General features: G+C 37.7%; 1 protein-coding gene across 2 annotated transcripts in view; it reads right to left on the bottom strand.

The window, feature by feature from the left end:
* The window catches only part of GRM7 (glutamate metabotropic receptor 7), a 545,455-nt gene that overhangs the window by 37,384 nt on the left and 483,402 nt on the right, over positions 1 to 24,669 (bottom strand). Inside the window, exons 9-10 of one of the 2 annotated variants that reach the window (XM_054036313.1) lie at positions 22,419 to 22,665; positions 12,424 to 12,516 (exon numbers count right to left, since the gene is read on the bottom strand). In XM_054036313.1, the coding sequence (XP_053892288.1) occupies positions 12,446 to 12,516; positions 22,419 to 22,665 (318 nt within the window). In that variant the 3' untranslated portion in view covers positions 12,424 to 12,445. The remainder of the gene's footprint in view (positions 1 to 12,423; positions 12,517 to 22,418; positions 22,666 to 24,669) is intronic. The other variant, XM_054036314.1, reaches the window with a different exon arrangement.

The raw sequence follows: 24,669 nt of genomic DNA, 5'->3' as shown, positions 1-24,669 counted from the left end.
TATACCACTGTGAGTAGTTCTGCAATTTCATATTTGAGTTCCTTCATAACTCTTGATGACTTATTTTTAATTTATTAGTTTGTTCCAAATCCTCCTCTATTGACACTTCCATCTGAAATAGTTCCTCAGATTTGCCACCTAAAAAAGAATGGCCGTGGTGTGCAGACCTCTCCCATATCCTGTGCTATGAAGATCAATGCAAAGAATTCGTTTAGTTTTTCTGCAAAGGCCTTGTCTTCCTTGCGTGCTCCTTAAGCACCTTGATCTTCCAGTGGCCGCACTGACTGTTTGGCAAGCTTCCTGATGTTGATGTACTTAATTGTTTTGCTGTTATTTTTTCAGTCTTTAGCTAGTTCCTCTTCAAATTCTTCATTGGCCTACATTTTTATACTTTACTTTGCCAGAGTTTATGCTCCTTTCTATTTTCCAATTTTTAAAAGATACTTTTTTGCCTCTAACCACCTCTTTACTCTTCTGTTTTGCCATGGCGGGCTTTAAATATCTGTCTATCTATCTATCTATCTATCTATTTATTTTTGTTCGCTTATTGTGTATATTTTTGCTTGGGGTATACATTTAGTTTAGGCTTCTATTTTGGTAGTTTCCTAGAGTCACCATGCAGTTTGCAATGTTTTTTTTAATTTACATTTAACTAGCCTATTTATTAGCTGGTCCCTAATAAATCTTAAACCCTCCTCCCTACACCATTATCTCATTCATTGATGGAGATCCTGCAGTTCGGTCTTTCTGGTCCTATGCGTGGAACTGGAAGCATTTCAGAGAATGCTACCATGGAGGTTCTTGACTTTAATTTCTTATACAGCAACCAAAATTTGGCCTCCAGGACCTCTCTCCTACCTTTCCCTATGTCATTGTTAAGTACAGGTACCATGATTGCCAGCACCTCCACTGCACTGCACAAAAGTCTGCCTAGATGTCTCAAGAGGTCCACAACCTTCACACCTGGCAGGCAATTCACCATGGGGTTTCTCCTGGTCACCACAAATCCAACTATCTATATTTCTAATAATCAAATACCCCATTACTATTACCTGGTTCTTCCTAGTACCTGAAGGGGGGTAACCTTAGTGCAAGAGGATACTATAACATCATATGAAAGGAGGGTGCCAACTATGGGATTGTTTCCCTCTGCTCCAGCTTGATTTTCCCCTGCCCCAAGACTTTCATCCTCCTCAACAGCACAGAGACAATCCAACTGGGAGTGGAACCAACCTGGTGTTCCTAAAGTCTCCTCTATGTACCTCTCTGTTTCCCTTAGCTCCTCCAGTTCAGCTACTCTGGCCTCAGGAGCCCATGTTTGTGAGGGCCATGAGCTGCTTCCGCACATGCACACATAAGCTACCTGCCCAAAAGGCAGTTAATTATACAAGCTGCACACAGTGCAATAAGCTGGATAGCCCTCACTCTGCTGCTGGACTTCTGCCTTCATTATTTTTACTCTTGCAAGGCTTTTTGCGGCAAAGGTGGGGGTAGTTATTAGCCTAAGTTTAGAGTATGTTTGTTAGGTGTATCGGCCTCTCATACTCCATTTCTGGTCTCACTCACAAAGTTTCCCTGTTCTCTAGCTGCTCTGGTCACTTAGGAACTGGCTTTTTAAACCCCCGTTCTCCAGAGTAAGCCCCACCCCCTTGTCAAGGAATCCAAAAGGGGTTAGAGCGCAAAGGATAGCAGGTTAGAGCTTTGTTAGGAATCAAGTCTAGCCTGGCTCAGCACCAAGCCCCCAAAAGAGACTACACTATAATCTTCAAGCAAGCAAGCACACAGCAACACCTAAGCCAATTAACAGACATGAATGATGGGAGGGATTTGGGACAGGGGAGTAAATTTGGGAACATTCATTTATTTAGATAGATGAATGCACTCTATCAAAACTTGTTCTTTTCAGATATAAAGAGGCCCAATCTCAACAAACTGAAATCAATGGGAATTTTACCATAGACTTCGATGGGACCTTGTTGTGCCCACAGTTTGTGAATTCTAGAGGCTTGGTGATATTTACTCTCTCATTATCGACACAGAGAAAACAAAATAAGGTTGTTTCCATGTTTCTATAATTAAAAAAATCACATAGTTAATCAGAATCCCATCCATGCTTAATATGACTTGTTAATAAAGTGTGTGTGGAGGGGCGGGGGACGACAAAATGTGTACAGTACAGTCATTGGAAAAGCACAGGTCTCAATTTAAGGCCACGTTCATATGATATCCAATGTGAGCAGAGGATGCTCAAGACAATCTGCTGCCCTAGGCAAAACTTCAGTGTGCCACCCCCTTCCTCCACCCTAGATCAGAGGTTCTCAACCAGTGAGATGCACTGAACTTTTCAGGGGGGAGATGCGGCGAGCCTTCTGGTGGTTTGGTGGTTATGGAAGAAGTGGAGGTTGTGGCGGCCAAGCACCAGGTTGCAGTGCCACCCATTCAGGGTTGGCCTGACCGCCTCCCTCCATCATGAACAGGGGGTGAGGGCAGGGGAGCTAGGCCAAATTTGAGTGAGTGGTGGAGTAACCCGGTGCACAGTGTCACAGTGCCACTCAGGTCTGGCCCTGCTTCCTCTGCCAGCATACTCTAAGAGTATTAGGAGGACAAGTTCCATTAAAAGCCATTGGGAACTGTGCTTCTAACTTAGGTAGGTGAGTTTAAAAATCCCACATGAAACCAAGTTTCATCAAATATCAAGCAAACTTACTGTAGTAAAAATGAGAGTGGGCATTATTACAGTACTTACACAGCATCAATCGCTGCATCTGATTTATTTATGACGGATTGTATAAACAAACTTTAAATAATACATTGCATTTTTAATCACATACATTACTCTGTGGTTACTTGAGATACATATTCTAAAAGTATATAAAGTAGCGATGTGCTGTCTTTCAAACTTAGAGATCTTGTAAGAAAGAACCAAAATTGTGGTACTCAGAAGAGTAACTGCAAAATCACTCGATAACACTCAGATGATTAGAAAAAGATGGGCTGTTTGACTTTAACTAGGCTACTGGGCAAGAGGATGTTGTCATGGATGCATAAAACCTGAAGAAAAACAATGACTCAAATAGGTACTCAGACCTTGATCAACCAGAGACAATTAAAATGCAAATTTAATGTGCAAATGCAACTGAAATGTGGGAAAGAGGAATTAAGTTCTTGGAACAAAACTCTAGACTTCCGTTGTTTTTAAATGATAAACTTGAAACCTGGCTTAATCACCTGTCCAATTGGCATAGATAGTAATGACTCTATTGCCTCAACGCTTTCCTGAGATGTAGACGGAAAGAGCAGTTGGATAAAAGAGAGAGGGAGCTGCCTCTTCTACTTATAGTTGTCACAGGCATCGTCAGACTATCCAAATCCTATTGAGAATTTAGTGTTGTTTGAGCTACAATTAATGATATTACATCGAGAACAGCAATAACTGATGACTCACTTGCTTCAGATCAGCGCATACACTATCTCTCCAGCCCATTCATAAGCAAGTTTTCCCCCTTTTAACTGACCTGCTAAAGGCTGTACTATTGGCAAATGGGGTATGGAGAAGATGGCTGAAGAAAGGAAACCTAAAAAAATCTAAGTAGTTCATATACACTCACGCACGCACACACACGTCAAATAGACCACACAACCTGCTGAAGTTTAATGAAGTGGGCTGTAGCCCATGAAAGCTTATGCTCAAATAAATTTGTTAGTCTCTAAGGTGCCACAAGTACTCCTGTGCTTTTTGTGGATACAGACTAACATGGCTGCTACTCTGAAACAAATCACTAGGTTTTCTTTTCCAAAATATTGCCCTGAATGCATTTTATCTCTTCCTATAGCCTTCCTTTTAAGCCTTGTTTACCCACTAATGTACACCTGTAACTGTATTATGTTAAATAGGGGGCAGAATGATATGAATGTATATAGGAACTTGGAAGAAGTACATGTTGAGAGAACCCAATGTAAATGAAGCACAGAATAAAGCCTAACTGTCTTAGTTCTCCCTCTTTATGTTCACAAACAAAACTTCCGATATAATTAAAGGGGTACAAGTGGATACATTCATACCACTCTAAGAGTGCTTATACCATTATAGCTTAGTCTTATACAGGATAGGGAATAAGCTATATCAGTATAAGGCACATTTATAACCACACACACACACACACACACACACACACACAAAGGATTGTATCAGTATAACTATTTTGGTAAAATAATCAAAGCTGTAATCAACACAGTTATACTGGCACAAAAATGTGTGTGGACCAAGGCCGAAAGAGGAAATTCCGAAGTACTAACTCTTATAGTGTAAATATAGCAAAATTAACTACTGCTTGACATCCTCAATCTCATCAAATGGAGATGGGCTAAAACTCTCATAACATACACTATGGCATAAATAATTCTTTAACAAACACATCAGTCCACCTTCCGTCTGAAGTTTACAAAAGTACAAGCATCATCAGCTACATTATGCATAGAAGAGACCTATTCACATCTCTCAATCAATTTATGCAAGTTAGAGATACCTCTGAAACAGGTCAAAGATATAAAGTGAACTTCACGCTTATTAGCTAGTACTTGAGAAAAAGCTCAAGAAAAATATACATGGAGTTCATAATAAAAGGGAGATAGATTCCCTTTGAATTGTAGATAACAACAAATTAAAAATGCATCTGAGGTCCATGGAATGGCATATAATAGCTGCAAAACTGAGTACTATCTTTCCAAAACTATCCTAAACAGGGACAAGGGGGAAAGTTTACATTTCTGTCTGAGAAAAAAATAGTAAGTATTAAACAAAGATTGTAAACCTTATCGGTATAAATGGTGTTCTCTGTTGCATTAATACAGTTTAGCTAATCTTTATCTACACTTTGTTGAACCATCTTTAGCTTTAGTGCTGTAGTGCTGAAACAGGAAACAAAAAAAGTCTTTCTAAATTCTTCTCTCTTAAAAACAAGCTGCAGCAGGATTTATGAATCAGACCATTTAGGATTGTGCAATAATAGGTAATAAAGGGAAAACATATGGATGTATCTAAAGACTAAAGAAGCAGTTTTATCCTGGAAAAGTATCTGAAACACCTGGGCTTTGATGAATTAAAAAATATTCACAGAGGCTTTAGTGAATTTGCCATATATTTAAGATGGGTAACATGAGGAAATTAGAGACTGAGCACACAGAGTTTAGTGTGCGAGAGAGAAAGAATATGAACAGTAAACCAGAAGGGTACTATGGTTATTGGGTCCATGTAAATAGCTTGCTAGAAAGAGAATGAGATACTTATGTCCATACCTAGTCTCTCTTCAGACCTGTACTGGAGCACATCAGTTCTGAGCTCCCTGCTGTCACTATTCAAGGGCTTGCAGGATCGAGGCTAAAATGTGTTGAAATCAGGAAATAATTTTTCCACCACGCAACAGAATCAAGATGTATAGACCATGCCAATATTTGGTCCAGTTGGAGGGGGCCAGGAGCAATGCACCAGAAAATAAGAAAAAAAATGGAATGAACAGGGGTACTGAAGGTTCATAAAAGCAAGCAAAGGACAAGAACAACAGAGTAGGTCAACCTCATGTGACCCCACCCCCCCAGTCACCGCCATGAAATGGGGATGGGGGTTGAATATTAGACATCGATACCACACTGGCACCTGGTAAGCTGATGCCTGTCATGAATAAACCTTTAATCTGAAGATCATTGCTGGGTCACCAGCAAAGTGGTACAAGTGGCTGTGATGATGATCTGTGCTTGATTTATCCTGATTCATAGGTGCTTACTGCTAATAGATCTAATAGTAAGTTAGCTGTACTGCATCCATCAATTATCTTCTCCCGTCTTGTCTTGAATTTGCGGTCTCCGTTGCTGGTCACCAGGATCATCTCCAATACCACTCTGCTAACAGTTATCACAAGATAAACACACCACTCCTTTGGGTGTCAGTCTTGCAATGTTGAGACATCGGTGTGCATGGAGAAGAGAATAAGGAAGCAACTTTAAACTAACCATTTTTTTTCATTTTCAAACATACATGAGGTGGATTCATAGATTTCACATGAACAGATTCCTTTTTCCCTTGGTCCCTTAGGTGACTATTCATGGGCTGTGTACCACTAAAGCACAAGACCTTAAGACACCACACAAAAGGAATGCAAAATAGCATCCCTTTGCACTGACTTAAACACATTTCCTATGTTCATTGTGAAAATTAGACATTTTTGGCCTCTTGCATGTGGTGCAGCACACGTGATGATGGAGATCACAATGTTGATAGGCTAACATTGTGGCATCATCACAAAAGAGCAGCCCAGACTTTATGATGTCTGAGTTCCAATCCCAACCTTATAGCTCAGGACCATTTCTAGTTATAACTATGCCATAAGCATGTAATGTGTCGCTATTATATAGCAGTTTCTTTTTACCACCTGTTCTGCATCAGCTAATCCAATGTAACCATTTGGTAATGCATGTGTGGTGTGAAAGACTCAGCAATGAAAATATACTCCTGATAGGTTTCCCGTTTATTTCTTAGTCCTCGCACTATGGTGTGAAGCAACTGTAAATAGCAGTTGAAGTGTCAGCTGAGAAACATTGGGAAAATGCTTAAGTTTAGCAATATAATGTAGCTGAAAACAAGATTTAAAGCCAACCTACTATACATGAAGAATGAGGAGTACTTGTGGCACCTTAGAGACTAACAAATTTATTTGGGCATAAGCTTTCGTGGGCTGTGGGTTTTAGCCATGAAAAGCTTATGCCCAAATAAATTTATTAGTCTCTAAGGTGCCACAAGTACTCCTCATTCTTTTTGTTGATACAGACTAACATGGCTACCACTCTGAAACTTGCTATTATACATGGATGTTATTAGCTAGTTTGTAACTCTTACACCATGTCCTACAAGACGCTCAATGCCTTCAGCTTCACTGGAAACAGAGGAAGTTGAGGGCATTCAGCACTTTGGAAGATTGATGACCAAAAACTCAACAGAATTGAAAATATGCCACTGATATTTACTCAAATGAGAAAGTCCATGGCCTTCTGTTCATGCATGTTGTGTTTGCTTTCAATGAATATTTTATAGATCCAGTTTAGTGTTAGGAATATTCACGGAAATGGTGATTTTAAAGCAAATATCAGGGAATATTCATGGGAAATGAATTGTGAATTTGTAAACACGAGTATTTGCCCCAGATAGACTCCTGATTCTGAAGGGTAGCCTCATCTAAGTCATGTGATCTCCATGTCCAAACAAAGCCAATCAACAAAGCCCTGGTGCTGAACTTCATACAGTTTATACTCCCAAAGTACTGTCATTAATCACTACCAACCAAGAATTATGCATACAAATTATGTTGCAAATATTCTCCTATAACAAATACATTTGAATAACAATTCGTAAACAGTTTGTGGAAAATTTACATAAGAATAAGATACGTAAGGAAAGATCCTGCCACTTGAAAATCATATTGAATTGTACTTTACTATGCCAATCTCAGTGGGACTATTTATGGAGTAAAATACTGAGAAAGGGTCGCAGAATCTACTGCATAACTAGGTGAATAAATTATTCACTGAAAATTATTCACTCAGTTCTAGTGATTAGAGTTAATAAACTTGGGTTTTAGATATAAAATGAATCCATCGTTTTGCTTTATATTTATTGTGACATATTATTAATCATGTTTATTACAGAGATGTCTAGGGACCAACTGAGAGCAGGGCCCCACCGTGCTAGGCACTGTACAAATACAGTGTAGTACACCATCCCTGGCCCAAAGAACTTACAGTCTAGTAGAAACTTTTATTGGTATTATGATTTTGATAAAGAATAAAGCTGAAAGATTTGACAAACAGCAAATATGTGGAAATGGGAGCATCAATGTTGTACAGCAAATAAAAACATTCATTTATTTCAATTAATTTATTTTTAAAAGATTTGTTAAATGACTAATGGGGAAGATTTGTGATTTTATCATGTTAATACCTGTATTTCCAAGTTGAGAAATTGGGATATGACAAAATAAATATTAGGGATTAGTGTTACCTTAAAGTATACTTAAAGGGTTCCATACCTGAGATTTACTTACATGCATATAGATCTAAAAATGTTAAAATATGACCAGGTTAACATCATTAGCATGTATCCATGTTAAAGGTTTGTTTTTTCAGCCATTAATTTTAAAATACAAACAGATGCAGTGGAGACTTGTCAAAACCTCTTTATGTCTCAGTTTTGACTGCCCACTTTCATCTCTCATCAGTCTGTGCTGAACAGAAGATCGTTCAAGTGCGGTTAGAAATTGAGCACTATTTCTGAACATGAAACTAACTTGTTACAAAGTGAAAATGAGGTTTGAATCCAGGCTATATTAGGGTGTCATTTATCTGTTCCAAATAGTCTGAGATACAATAAGCTCCGGAACACATAAATTGCTTTAACACATTACTTGTGGCCTGATCTTGTGAAGTGCTGAGTGCCCCCCAAAAGTGTCTCCTGTTGGGTGACCTGGCTGGGAGATGAGGATGTACAGCACATCCCCCAGAAGGAAAAAAGGCAAGAAGATGATTGTTATTATGGTATATAGCAGGCAGCTCATAAATAATTTTACTCTTCAACAAAGGACACGTTGGATTAATTCCACTTCGGAGTAAACATCATCAGAGCATCATCTTATTGTGCATAATTTTAAATAACGGTGTAAATGTATTCTTAAAAAAAAACTATGACCATAGTATGGAACAATTTCTACCAGCATGTTGTTGCACATTTATAATGATTTCAGTGCTTAGCAATCACCATAGAAACTTCTGTGCATATAGATTTGTTATTTAGCAAAAAATTACTTTTAAAGGAACTGAAAATGTGCCTGAAGCCGAATACTATACCCCCAGTCACAGAACATAAGAGACCCTGCCTTGGATTAAGGCTGAGCTATTGTAACTTCTAATACTATTATAATTGTTTAATAGTCTCACTGGTGTTAATCATCCTGCTTTGTATAAAAGCTTGCTCTCACAGCTCTTTAGCAATTCTAAGGAAACAAAGCTGCCCTTGCAGAGATATTCAACGATTGGCATTTTCAGATTAATTCAGTTAGCACTGCAGACTTGCTTTTAGCCTAAAGCAGCACACAAAACAAGCTTACTCTACACTGACTCTAAAAGGAACACCAAGACCAGGGTTCTTCTAGAAGGTTCCAGTTGTAGTATCTGGTTCACATGATATTTTTGCTGGGTGATAGCCTCAGATCTTTTTGTTCTTAACTTCTTACAACTGAAAGCTATAAAACCTAGCCCAGCTGAAAAAGATAATTGGTGTTTGAAGACATGCAGCCAGAACCTCAGCTGGGGTAAATTGGCATAGCTCCAGCAAAGACAATGGAGCTATTCTGATTTATACCTGCTGAGCATCTGTTCCACAAGATGTCATAATTCACTGGAAAACAGACTCAAATGATTAAGGAGTATTAATGAGTTGCAGTGTTTTTTCACAATCACCTCTGCTGAAGGAACGTGAAATGCCGAAGGACTGCAGGTACAGCCTTGCTGCAAATAAATGTCCTATTTAAAAACTAGGGCAAACGGTATTGCTATGAAGGAGTGAAACAGCTGCTTGCATGAAAATTATAGAACCTAAAGTCCTTGTGATGTCAGTACATGTCCAAAATTTACAAGACACGCACAATAGGCTGAATTTGTATTCCTGTAACTATTCACCGAGGAAAAATGCAAAAGTCTTTACTGTAGGAATGAGTAAACACAATTTGCTGAATGCCTAATCCATTTAGTTTCAAATTACGAATAAAACTCAGCTCATCTGAGGTTCTTGTTCTGAAATGAATTGACATTTTCCCATTGCCAGTTGCTAGCAGGCAACACCCGCTTTTCACACAACCGTACATTTGCACTCATTGCTTCCCTTTCTTGATTATGAGTGGGGGTTTGGAAGGAACATACCACCTTAGTCCACAGGAGGAGCCTCTCAGACTGTGGAGAGAGAATAAATAATGCTTCCGCTATAAATGGTTTCCCCTTATACCTAAAAAGAAGCCCTTCCTAACTCTCAAGGGAGGGTAATATAACAATGGATACTGACCCCCTGTTGACTCCAGAGGCTACAATTTAGAAAGTAAAGTTGCTTCTTCCCCTTACCCTCCTTTTAGCTGCACAGAGGTCTTCTTCAGGTGTCTGAGGAAGAGCTCGGTAGAGCTCGAAAGCTTGTCTAGCTCACCAACAGAAGCTGGTCCTATAAAAGCAATTACCTTACCCATCTGCTCTCTCTCTCTCTCTCTCTCTCATTATTTCTTCACATCATTCAGGTAAGGCACAACTTTAACTACCCTTCCCTGGATACTATATAGAGTTTTTGTGTTTTATCAATTTTGAAAGTAAAGAAATATATATTTTTGTCACTCCTGGGAAACAATTGAAAAGGTTTATAAATACACGTTTCCACACATCATTTATGGGAAATTGACATAGTCAGGTAATAGGATAATACAATACTTATGTGTAAACACAGATTGGTTAGTAAGCAAAACAAATATCTGTTCACAAGTGTTGATTCCCTCCCCCCCTTCTGATAACATTGTGTTTGCTTTTAATACAGCACATGAGGGAATGCAGATTTTTCCTGTTCTTTTTTTGGAAAAGCAAATCAAAAGGGTTATAGTATCCAGACAAACAATCAGCCAAACCAGGAAAATACTTGTTGTAGAAGGATGCAAACAGAAGAGTTGTACAGTTTGTGAGAGAATCTCAGGATCAGGTCATCATCATCAGCAACCTTAGCACTTGCATAGCACTGTAGGGCTGATATTTGCAAATCAGCTTAAGGGCTTTGAATGTCCTTTAATTTTTAATAGCAATCAAGCATCCAAATCTCTTGCATGGTTTTGACAATATCCCTGGATGTGTTGAAAGCAATGAACAAGAATCAACTAATTAATGCCTACCACACATCAGGATAACAATGGTTTTCACAATATAGAGGAGCATTACAAGGAATATTCTGCTTTAGAGCGTGCTGTGCCAATTCCTTATATCTGCCTATTAAATGTAAAAATGGAGATTAAAAAAAGTTATTTCTTTCGATTGGCAACCTCATTTATTTATTTCTACCTTTCTAATTTTCCTCCTTGGCAATTTGGTCTTCCCATGGTTACCTGCTACCCCTCCAATACCCCTATCATTTGACCTGAAATAATATCTTGCACGTCATCTCCATTCCAGGCACTTGTTCCCCCTCCCCACACTAGTTATTTTTGACCTCACTGATTATGCTCCTTTAGTATCTCTCTGCTTTCTGATCTTCATATATATAATACATCTTTCTGCTTTAAGTTAGGATTACATGAACGGATTCAAATGAAATAAGGACCAATTAGAATGTTCAGTCAGAAGTCAAACTGAATCCAAACTTATTTTCAATATCGCTAAGCTGATTTATTCCGACTAAGAATCTGATCCTTTATCTCTGATCTTTCCCTTCGACAATATAGACATAATTCAAGTAATACCCCTGTTAACCATTCCTAGGCTTCTATTGTAAATTCTCAGGTATTCTGGCTCAGCTGACCGGAACTTTCATGACCCTGTAGCTCCACCAAAAAGCTACACAGATTTATTTTCCAGCACATAATATGAATAACACCATAACAACGACAATGTTTTTCATCTATGGGCAAAATCACAAAGAAAAGGTCAAAACACAACACAAACACACGCACAAGTTCAGAAATAAAAAATGTTTATTAGCAATATTGTTTTTCACAAAATTATCAAATGGACTCTTATTACCCAAATTCCTCTGGAACACAGGAAGTCCTCCTTGATAAGTCCACAAACACAAAATTAATTCACCTGTCCACAAAGTGTGTAGTAATAACGCTCGGTAAAATCAACCCTCAAAAATTGCTCACAAACCCCTATTCCAGAGTAGACATCATTCCACTGGCATTCTCTACCCTACAAAAATGCTTGTAAATCTGTTTATTTTAACACCATTAGAAAGCTGACCACAAACCAGTGCTATATTATTTTTATGCTCCCAGAGAAATCATCTTGCCAGTTATTAGATATAATTGCTGTAAATAATTTTTGCTTACTTTTTATTCATATTTAATTTGGGCTAGATCCTCATCAGCTTTAAACTGCTGTAGCTCCATCAAGTTCAATAATAACATCACCACCCAGCTCTCTAGCTATAGCAATTTACATCATCTAAAGTTTTGGCCCAACATTTCTATTTTTTATAGTCTTTCCTTTAAATGTGAACACTTGCTAGTGGAAATATGAACAATTTTTAGGGTAGATTCTTGTTCCAACACAGCTAAACCAGTGCATAGTTCTAATATTTTTTCTTTTTGATATCAATATAAAATATATATAATAAAGTAAAAAAGCTCGATTATTTCTTACCTTCTTGGAAAGCAGGCAAAAGCTATACTGTAGGTGGAATAGTGTACCAAGTAACAGATTTTTGTACACTCTTTCTTACTGGTGGTATGCATTCTACAGGAAAAGTAAATATATTGATATGTACAATATGTTCACAATAGAATCTTTTTGTTTTGTCCTGTCACTGAGATCATAAAATTTATTCGACTGAAGATCTGAGATTTGAACAGTAACAGTGAAAAGCTTGCAGTATAAACAATTTGTTGTGGATTAAAAATAAACAAACCAGTTCACAAAAGTTCAGGTACCTCTGAACATAGGAGCAGCTGCCTACTACATATGAGAGGGACTGGTTGGATACTTCCCATCTGCACCAGCCCTGGAAAAGCTTTGCTTTAGTTCCCCTTTCTCTCAGAACCCAGCCACCCTCATCCATGCAATCGCTCTGATGTTTCCCAGCAATACCAGCAGCCATTTAAGGTTTTTCTCAGAAAGACGTAACAGGCAACGTTGTGTCAGTGATGTTAGGGTTCAACACAAATGAAGAAACAAAAACAAAACAGCACAGCACAGTAGCATTTGCGCAGCAGTCTCTATAACTCTCTCTGAGACATGGGATGTTTTCATTTCATATACACCACTCACAGCTTGCTGATGGGAATCAATACAGCCAATATACATTCTTAACACCCACAAAAATGAGGATTGACAAAGTTGTATTCTTATTATCTTGCATTTCTGAGATAGAGAGGCATGTCAGAGTGGGGCTTTCATTTTTGATCTGCTTATACTGCACTAACAGCAGAGCCACATAACTCGGATAACATATAATAAAGAGTTATTTTATAAAGGAAACAAATACATCAAGTTTTGTTTAGTTATAAAAGGCACCAATTATGTCTCACTAAAAATTGCAAGCTACATTGATTGTCTAGTAATTTCTACTCAACACAAAGTCAAAGGGAAAGTCACTTTGGACAGATTTGTAGAAGTGCTGAGCACCAGAAACCCCCATTTACTTCAATAGGAGTTGCTCAGACTTCTAAAAATCAGGCCATTTTGAAAGTTCCGCCATAGATAGTTGGTCACACCATTCTTTTTGCCACGTCTCAACAAGCTACAGTACCTCATCTCCAAGCAAGGTGAGGGGATCCCTAACTGAACAAGCTACTCTGTTTTACTTCACTTTGCTTACTATGCCTGGCTTATATCGTACTGATGTGTCACCTCTACTACCCACTATCATAAGTTAGCAGACTACTCTATGAGAAAGACCACTGTCAATCACAAAGCAAAATCTAAGTAGGGAAATCACAAAAGTGAAAAAAATTGCCCACAGCTATTTCAATGGGTCCAATTTCTTGAAGATGTCAGAGGGTGGCATCTGCAATTGCAGGGCAATATATTGATTTCATCAGTCACAGAAAATCCTTAGTCTGCTCCTGCAAAGAAAACAGCTTGCCAAAACACTGGTCTCAGGAGTTCCAGCTCATTGGGACACTATGTACTATATGCTTGAGAGGGTTTTGAAACAACAAAAAGTCACATAGAAGAAACTTCAGTTGGCAAGTACAAGATAAGAAAGCCAGCTGCTCTCCTCGTAAGCTACACACTGGAATCACATTGTCAGGTTAGTTAACATTCTCCACCCCATTTAGAATTCTTGCTTCAGGAGTCAGCTATGATAGTCTGAGTAAATACCATTAGTCTGGTTCTTTTACTTATCTTGTAGGTGCACTTTTTCACCGTGAAAATTGCTATGTGAAGGGAACACTGGAAAATCCTAAAAAAGGAGGCAGTCACTCCGATGGAAAAATGCAGAATACTTTGCTATTCAAGGATTCTTAAACACTAGAATACTTGAAAAGCAAATGGCCTGTCAGTAAGGTCTACTATTTCTAGCTTGTTAGAGAGATAATTCTCTCATTACCAAACCACTGAGATCTTGATTTCCTGTTGCTGTATTTTGCAAAAGCCATACATTTATGTAAGTGGCTAAGTATAAGCAGTAATTATACATAAATCCTCACCATAAGCTAAGTATGGATTGGAGATTTTTTATTTTTGTCCAAGTTTGACATTCTGCTCTTACAGCGGAAACACAAATACATTATGGATAAGGAAGAATGGGAATTCTCTGTTCACTCAATTTAAGACATTGTGAAGAGCATCTTTTCAAATACTGTGAAATTCAACCAAAGAAACGCACGAGAGAAGAATGAACTTGTTAAAGGAAGAAAGCTGCTGTGCACCAATTTCTGCTCATCTTAAGCTGCTGGAGAACATTTTTAATGCAAACATGTAATAGCAGAACAAAGTTGTTCAATGAGTAAAAGCATGCACATACCAGATGTAATGATTATCAGAATTGTTAAAAATGAAATTATTAAAGCTTGGTCTTAAAGCATTCCATTTATCATGAAACCTCTTTCAATTCACATCAGGAGAGCACAGCTTGTGAAATTTCCCACGCCTCTCATATTCCAACCCAAGACCAGTAGCACTCCTTGTGTCCTCTTACTGGGTGGGACATATAATCATTGCCCCTATATCTTGGGTTGTTTTTCTTCCTCCATGATTAAAGTTCCACTCTTTGCACTCACTTTTAAACTTCAACAATTAGGCTCATTCCTGCTAAGTGCTTCTCTGAGCACCTTCAAGTCTCATGGGAGTTGGGGATGCTCAGCATTTCTGAGGAGTTGCTCAGCACCATGCAGGATCAAGCCCTTACAGAACGCCAATAATGCTAAGAAATCTTTGGGCTTACAAATATACTGGTGTCAATGTTTTACATGAAACATTTCTGGTTCACTGCGTAATATCTTACTTTTCTTTGGATTAAATGCCAGCAGTACACAGGGAGGTTTAGTAAAACATATTATTTCTCTCTTTCATTTGGTAAAGTTATTTTATTTTTGATCCTAAGCTTTCGGCAGCTAAATAGCCTGGGCAACCAACATCTGGTTTACATGGGTTCAGTCATCAGTCACCCCAATGTTTGGAGGTACATGAATCTCATGTTGGTGGTTCAGCACAGAACTACTCTCAGTATGAAACATTCCCCCTCCCCAAAATATAAATGGCACCCTCACCATAAAATGCTTGAACAAATTTCAAAGCAGTAGAGTTACCAGGAAATGCCTTTGAAAATCAAACTTGCGAACAAAACTGTGCTTACTCACTTGAAACAAATAAAAACTTTCGATGTGAAAATAAGATCTGTACCCTAAGACAGCACTTTCCAATACTGACTGTATGGGCTCCTCCTCATCCTTCAACCCTCGTTCCATTTTTGCCTTCAGATGTAACATACTGTGTGATGATGGAAACCGGGAAATGACAATCTATGTTTAATCATCTTTGTGTTACCTCACAACAATTCAGAACTAAGGGGGGCATCCACTTCTTTTGTCCCAACCCCCTTAATTTCCTCCACTGATAACAAGTAGCTGTAGTCTACTCATTGGAAAAAATATCAGAGTGGGTCGCAAAAAATGGGGGGGGAGATGGGATGTAGAAGAACACTTACAGTAATTTTAGGGGGGAAATCAACTTTTTTTAAAAGTCAACGTTTAGAAATTAAAAAAAAAATTGACCAGCTGATAGTTTTTTGAAAAATGGGGGAGGAGGACCATTGTTTTTGTATATTTTTCAAAATTCTGAAATTTAATCAAATGTTTGTTACATCAGTGGTAGAAAATACATTTTATTATTGAAAGACTGGTAACATTTTCCCACAAACTTTTCAGTGGCTTTTTGATATTTGAAGTTTTTCAACATTTCTTTGAAATGTTTTTTTTAAATGAAATAGTTCTCATCTGTTATAGCTGTCCAAAACACTAAAATGGTTGCAAGAATTCTACCAATATTTCTTTTTAAATATTTGTACATTGAAAAATGAAATGTCAACATTTTTCAACAAAATTATCCAATCTAGAAGTTCACAGAATATGTCCTATGAGTTTGAACCTACACTCATTGAAGTCAATGGCAAAGCTCCCATTAACATTAATGTTGCAGGGTCATGATGCTAAAACATCTTAAGCACATGAGTTGTCTAGCTTGTTAGATTAGATTTTCTAACAATTGTATTAGTGCACGTGTTCTATAAATGCAGAATAGTAAATGCCTCTATTAGTATTAACATAGAATATTATTGCATGTGTATATACACATACATATATATATCTATAGATATAGATATAGATATACTTCAAAGAAAAATTTAGTTTGTTAATCATGTAAAATTACACAAAATAGTATTTGCAGAAAGGTTAACACAGTATATACTCATACTGCTCCTGATGAGACAACTTGAGAAATGTACGTAGATATTTAAGGAATATGATATGCATATGAAGGAGAATACAAAAAACATTCTTCCTGCATATGTAAGTTAGAATTATTATTAATTATTATTTGTATTACCCTTTGTGAATAAGATTCTGCTCTCAGTAACAATGTACTCCAGATTTAAAAAGTATAAAAGAGATCAGAAATTGGTCCTTGAGGATGGGATTTTCAAAGGAGATTGAGAGAGTTAGGTTCCTAAACCTCATTGATTTTTATGAGATTTGGACACCTAACTCTGTTAGGTGCTTTTGGAAATCCTAGCCTACAACATAGGAATGGCTAAAAAACTGTTTTTTCCAAGGAAAACTGGATTTTAAACAAGACAACATTTTTCATAAAAAAGTCTCCTTTTCATTGAAAATTTCAATTACACAAAATTCAAAACTGAATATGCAACAACTGCAAAACGGTCAATTAAGTAATACCATCAAGGTGCATCATAGGAGATGTAAATCCCAGGACCTCCATAGTAGCATTCTCTGAAATGCTTCCAGTTTCATGCACAGGGCCAGAAAGACAAAACAGATCTTCAGGGTCTCAATGCATGGATGCTGTAGGGAAGAGGGTTTTAGCTTTATTAGAAACTGGGTACCTTTTAGGAATAGGAGAGATGGGCCCCACTTAAACTAAAATGGCAGCAGACAGCTGGTATGTAAAATTAAAACGTTAGTAGAGGATTTTTTAAAGTAAGAGCTGGAGGAAAGCCGAAAAGTGCAGATGAGCACACGGTTCTGGCAGAGACATCCCTTAGGGATGAATTTATTAAAGGGAGAACTCTATCCCCTAATAAAGAGGATAGGAAAGAAGTTGGTAAAATACTGGTAGGAGCTAGTGAGGAGCAGTTAAACGTAACACATGAAGGCAAGCAACTGAATATTGACAAAATGTACAAGTGCTTATACGCAACTACTAGAAGTCTAAATAGTAAGATGGGTGAACTAGAGTGCCTGGCATTAAATGAGGGTATTCATGTAATAGGCATCATGTAAAGTATGTGGAAGGAGGATAATCAATGGGATGCAGTAATAGCAGGCTACAAAATATACAGTATTGACAGAATAGGTCACACTGGTGGGAGAGTGGCACTATATGGGAGAGAAATCATAGTCAAATAAAGTAAAAATATTAACAGAATCCAACAGTACTATAGACTCTTTATGGGTAGAAATTCCATTCTTGAACAATAAGAAGATAGCATTACAAGTATACTACTGACCTTCTGACCAGAATGGTGATGGTGACTGTGAAATGGTCAGGGAGATTAGAGAGGCTACAAAGGCAGAAAACACAATAATAATGGAGGATTTCAACTATCCTCATATTGAGTGAGTATATGTCATCCTAGGAAGGGATGCAGGAATAAAATTTCTAGACAGCATAAAATGACTGCTTCCTGGAGGAGCTCGACTTGGAGCCCACAAGAAGAGAGGCAATTCTTCATTTTGTCCTAAGTGGAATACAGCATCTGGTCCAACAGGTGGATACAGCTGAAGCATGTGGTAATAACAACCATAATATAAATTAAATTTAACATCCTTTCAGGGGAAAAATGCCAGAGAAACTTACCACAGTAGGATTTAACTTCAAAAAGGGGAACTACAAAAGGCATGTAAACTAGTTAAATGGAATTTAAAAGGAAAAATCACAAGGCTGAAATGACGGCAAACTGCATGGAGACTATTTAAAAACACTATAATATGGCTCAAAATGTAAGTGTAAATAATTAAATAAAACACTAAGAGCCCCAAAATAATGCTACCATGGTTAAACAGCAGAGTAAAAAAGGTACCCTTTAATAATTGGAAATCAAATAAAATCCTAGTGAGGAAAATAGAACGGACCATAAACTCTGGCAAGTTAATTGTAAAAGTAGGAAAAGGTAGGCCAAGAAAGAATTTGAAGAACAACTAGCTAAAGATACAGACAAAAAGTAAAAGCAAACTAATTAAGTACATCAGAAGCAGAAAGCTTGCCCAACAGGAAGTGGTGCCACTGGAAGATTGAGGTGCGGAAGGAGCACTCAAGGAAGACAAGGCCTTTGCAGAGAAACTAAACAAATTCTTTGCATTGGTCTTCATAGCAGATATGGGGGAGATCCACACACCAGAGCCGTTCTTTTTAGGTGGAAAATCTGAGGAACTATTCCAGATGGAGGTTTTGGAACAAACCAATACATTAAACAGGAATAAGTCATCAAGAATTCTGCAGGAACTCAAATATGAAATTGCAGAATTACTCACTGTGGTATGTAACCTTAAATCAGCTCCCATACCAAATGATTGGAGGGTAGCTAGTGTAATGCCTATTCTTAAAATAGGCTCTAGAAGGTGATCCTGGTAATTACAGACTGGTAAAACTAACTTCAGTACCTGGCAAATTGGTTGAAACTATAGCAAAGAGTGGAATTATAAGACACCTAGATAAATACGACAGGTTGGGGAAGAGTCAATGTGGTTTTTCTAAAGGGAAATCATGCCTCACCAATTCTTTTTGAGAGTCAACAAGCATGTAGAAAAGGATGATCCAGTTGATTTAGTGTACTTGGACTTTCAGAAAATCTTTGACAAGGTCCCTTACCAAAGGCTCTTAAGAAAAGTAAGCAGTCATGGGATAAGAAGGTAGGTCTTCTCATGGAACTGGTTAAAAGATAGGAAACAAAGAGTCGAAATAAATGGTTAGTTTTCAGAATGGGAAAAAGGTAAATAGTGGGCTTCTCCAATGATCTCTATTGGGACCTGTGCAGTTCAACTTATTCACAAATTATCTGGAAAAGGTAGAGGAAGAGTGAAGTGACAAAATTTGCAGATGTCACAAAATTAATCCAGATAGTTAAATCCAAAGCTGACTGCAAAGAGTTACGAAAGTAATCTCACTAAACTCAGTGACTGGGCAACAAATTCAATGTTGATAAGTGAATACTAATGCACATTGGAAAAAAAAATAATCCCAATAATACCTACAAAATGATGGGGTCTAAATTAGCTGTTACCACTCAAGAAAAAGATCTTAGAGTCATTGTGGATAGTTCTCTGAAAACAACCACTCAATGTGAAGCAGTAGTCAAAAAAGCTAACAGGATATTAGGATCCATTAGGGAAGGGGTAGATAATAAGACAGATAATATCATAATGCCAGTATATAAATGCATGGTACACCCACACCTTGAGTACTGTTTGCAGTTCTGGTTGTCCCATCTCAAAAAATATATATTACAATTGTAAAAGGTTCAGAGGAGGACAACATCATTAGAGTTATAGAACAGCTTCTATATGAGGAAATTGAAGTCTGAAATTGTTCATATTAGAAAAGAGATGACTAAAACAGATATGACAGAGGCCTATAAAATCATGAATGGTGTGGAGAATCTGAATAGGGAAGTGTCATTTACCCCTTCACATAACACAAGAGGTCATCTGATGAAATTAATAGGCAGCTGGTTTAAAACAAACAAAAGGAAGTACTTCTTCACACAACACAGAATCAACCTATGGAACTCATTGCCCTGGGCTGTTGGGAAGGCCAAAAATATGTATCTGGGTTCAAAAAAGAATAGATAAGTTTATGGAGGACAGGTACATCAATGGCAATCAGCCACAATAGTCAAGGATGCAACCCCATGTTCCTTGTGTCCCTATACTTCTAAGTGCCAGGTGATGAATCTCTCAAAATTACCCTTTTCTGCTCATTCCCTCTAAAGCATCTGGTGTTGGCCACTGTCAGGTACACAAATACTGGGCTAGATGGACTATTGGTTTGACCCAGTATGACTGCTCTTATGTAGTTCAGTCAGGGATCTTGACTCATGGAGGAAAACAAGGTCAGGAGGCACCTCAGATAGGTATCCCATGAGTCACCGTGGCAGTATTCCCCAATTGAATTTTTTTCCATTTTAAACCCAAAGCATTTGACTAACAATTTTTGTTTTTTCAGCTTTTGATTTTTTTTTACTGAAAAGTCAAAATTTTCCATGAAAAAAAAATCCCATCAGCTCTACTAGAATGGTAATCTGTGAAAATGCAGCTCAGTTACACACTCATTTTCTCATTCCCTTCTCTAGCTATATTTCATCGTTGCACGTTCCTTCTTCCTACTCTGTTGTTCTTATTTTCCTCCTTCCCTCTCTTCCCCCATTCCTCATTCAAAAGGCCAATTTAGTGCATCTCAGTCTTGGCTGTGTTAGGTGTTAAAATCAGTGAGCGTTGAAGGTGCTCAGAACATTGTGAGACTGGACCTTAGCAGCACATAAATCACAGTAGTGAGTGGATTTAAAGAACAGGGATAATTTTGGAGGGGAGGGGTTTTATAAGGTGAAATAGATAGATTTATTGTACAGAATAATGGGAATTTAATTTAGGGTAAATGTCTGCCTCCTTAATTCATGCTGGGTAGTACCTTACTCTTCAAGTAATCCTATCCTGTTGACTTCAATAGCAGTCCTCACGAGTAAGGTTCTATTCAGCCTGAGTAAGAACGTCAGAATCTTAGCCTTGATTGATTAGGGTTGTTTCCTTTACTGATTGTTGACTCTACAACCAATCCTTAATAAGGGTGCCCATCCCTTTTGAAGAAAAAATCCTGGTTTCTCTTTCAATTAGAACATATTTTGTACACCTGAATGATACAACCACTCAGGGGAGATACTCAAGGGAAGTGATGAATGAAAGGGGGGGGGGGGAATGCTGTGTTTGCTAGCCGTTTCCACTTTGCTTTGGCAGCAGAGTTTCTAATTCAAGGCAGCTATTCAGACCATCATTTAATAGACAGGAAGCAGCAGGAGTTTCAGCAGCAAATGGATGAACTGAATCTGAGCAAAAAAGGGTATTTCTTCACATTCTGATCTGGTTTACACAAAAATTGCAGACATGCCTAAACCTTTCCAATATGCTGTGCAGCTATCTCCCTTCCTGAATTCCATCCAGGTTCAAATACAAATGCAAATAAAATTTGATGGCCTCAGTATGTGATTTTGTGCTACAATATACCATGACATCCACATTAAGGAAATTAAAGGACTTGGAAACATCCTTTCTGTCCAGATTCCTCTACAATCAGTGGAAAGACACATATGAACTTCAGTGAGATGTATCTTTCTTACAGGGAGCTGGATCAAACCTTTATCTGGGAATTCTCTCAGGGCATTTAACAGGGTTTTTATTTGTGTGTGTACACACAAGTATTTGGCCGTGCACATCATAAGTAAATAACCACAGCCCAAGTACATTAATGCAGAAAGGATTGAGACAACCCACTGCTCCTGAATAGTACAGTTTGAGTCCTGCCTCCAAAGTTCAGACTGGAAATTATAGCTGCAGGGATTAGGATGGAAGTTAGATCTCATTATATCAGGGTGTGTATGATTGCACAGTGGCAGGGTCAATACTGTTCTTAGAGCAATGTTCCCAGAGGAGGAGAAGGAGGAGGAGGAGTTGCTCCCAGCTATCAAGCATAGTCTGAAGAGTTTTTCCCAGTAGGCAAGTGTCAAAAAGGTGGGAAGAAAAGAGTGAATGTCATAAAAAGGACATCCATGGAGATATTAAAAGAAATATATTACATAAAAACTTTAATGGAGGAGATCAGATTATACGAAGGATCTAAAAATAGAATATTGGTCAACACATTCCCAGAACACACAAACGGCCAAGTAATAGGTTTAGAATACTTACTGTTTGGGTCTACATTTTCACAAAGTTCTGTTTTTGCTTCCCCATTGGGCCTGTCGCTAGCTTTGTGCGAAAGCCGTGATGACATGGTCGCTGCCGTCACTACGGCCTTGAAGCTGCGTTTCCGTTTCTGGACATTTAGTTCAGGATGGAAGATGATGATGTACACTTTCGGCATGTAAAGCATCCCCAGGGCCACTGAAGCACTTAAGTTCATGGATATTGTAAGTGTGGTAGTTTGTATGTAGAGCTAGGAGACATAACACATGAGACACTATTACAAATAAAATGATTGGGAAATATGCAGTAGCACTTAAAGAGGAGATGTTAAGTATAATCATGCATCTGAGAGATGCAACAGAAAAAGGAGAGTAACACTTAAGTGGGCTTTAGTAATTTATGAGCGTTCTGAAAAACCTTCTATTGAGTTTACAAATAACTACTAACATAGAATCTGATCCAGCAAATTACTGAGAGCACTTATCTACCAATGGACATCAACTACCATGAAATCAGTAGCAGCTGAGGACACTCAGGATCTTGCAAAAGCTCTTGCTGCTCTGATTTAGGGCTTAGTCTTCAAGTATAGCTTTATTTATTTTATTTTATTTTATTTTTTATTTTATTCAGACTGTGAAGGTCAGATTCTGCTTTCAGTTACACTAGTATAAATCTAGAGTTAACTCTGTTGTAACTGAAACCAAATTTCCCCATTAGGGAAGATGAACACTACAAATGTAACAGTACAACTTGTTTAGAAATTTTATTCAAGCTATCTTTTAAATTTTGGTAACTTTTCAACAACCGTATTTCAAGTTTCTGCTATTTATTCAAAATGAGTAATACAAGTACCCAAAGAATATAAAATGGATTTGCATACCGCTGACTTGCAGTTAAGCTTGTTAGCAAAACTGGTGTGTGCAATAGCCAGAGAATGCTAGTACTGTGAGATATGAATTAAAGAAATCCACAACATGCCCTTCGTTTAAAGATGTTCTGCACGTACGTAACTAGAAGTGTTGTAATTTTGTTTAAAATAATCTTTTCAGAGGATACTCAATACATAAAATGGAACAAGGCTCGGGACTCAAGGATTGTTCTAATTACACACGTTTAGACCCAGTATAATAAATATGTGAGTGCAAAAAAAGGGAACAAAATATCTGCAGTTGCTCCTTGCATATACTGTATGCCCACATCCAGGAAAAATGTTCACACCAGGCAGTACTACTTCTGGGATGTAATATCTCTCACTGCAAACCAATCTCTGCTTATGATGTCAAGAAAAATGCAGCTGCAGAGTTAAATGCCCACACTGCCCTCATTTCTACAAATACCTGTTCTCAGAAGAACCTGAATGTTCCCAAACTTGCTAGGCTTTATCTGGATAACAGTTGCTATTATATTGATTATAAACACCAGTGAAAGACATAAAATATCTGCAGTACATGAGTATATAACTATAAAGGAGCACAACGCTTAAAACTAAAGTGCTTACTCAATTTCTATTCACTCCATACTCAGACAAAACTCGTATTATCTTCAATAGACTTTTGCAAGAGAAAGGACTTCAAGATTGTGAAAATATATGATGGACCAAATACAAATATCTGTCTGCATTTTATATGTTCAGATATGTATATTTCTCTCTATATCTATCTAGATATACACCATATATATTCTCTTACCCATATACAACTACACTGACATTTAAAAGTATGTAAGAGAACCTCTGCACAGATCTCTTAGTGTCTGATTCCCTTCTGAGTGACACTAGTGTAATGAGGAGAAGCACCACTGACGTCAATGACATTATACTGGTGTACTTGAAAGGAGAAGTGGGTCCCTTAATATCTCTTTTAAACTGGTAATAAAATATAATAATTCATAAATAAAATAATAATAATAATAATGGAAAACATATAGAAAGAGCCATTATCAATGGTTTGTTGTGAAACTAAAAGGGCATCTCTAATGGAGTCCTGCAGGGGGTCTATCTTTTCATTCATGACTTGGATAATGGAGTGGAAAGTATACTTATAAAATGTGCAGATTACACCAAGCTAGGAGGGGTTGCAAACACTTGTAGGACAGGATTATAATTCAAAATGTCCTTGATAACTAGAGAATTGGTCTGAAATCAATAAGATGACAATCAATAAAGACAAATGCAAAGTATAACACTTATAAAGGAAAAATGAAATGCACAGCTACAAAATGGGGAATAACTGGTTATAGAATAGTAATGCAGTGG

This window comes from Malaclemys terrapin, chromosome 7 (assembly GCF_027887155.1).
Source record: "Malaclemys terrapin pileata isolate rMalTer1 chromosome 7, rMalTer1.hap1, whole genome shotgun sequence".
Lineage (NCBI taxonomy): Eukaryota > Metazoa > Chordata > Testudines > Emydidae > Malaclemys > Malaclemys terrapin.
The sequence above is the reverse complement of the archived record's forward strand: the minus strand, read 5'-3'. Positions and strand labels throughout refer to the sequence as shown.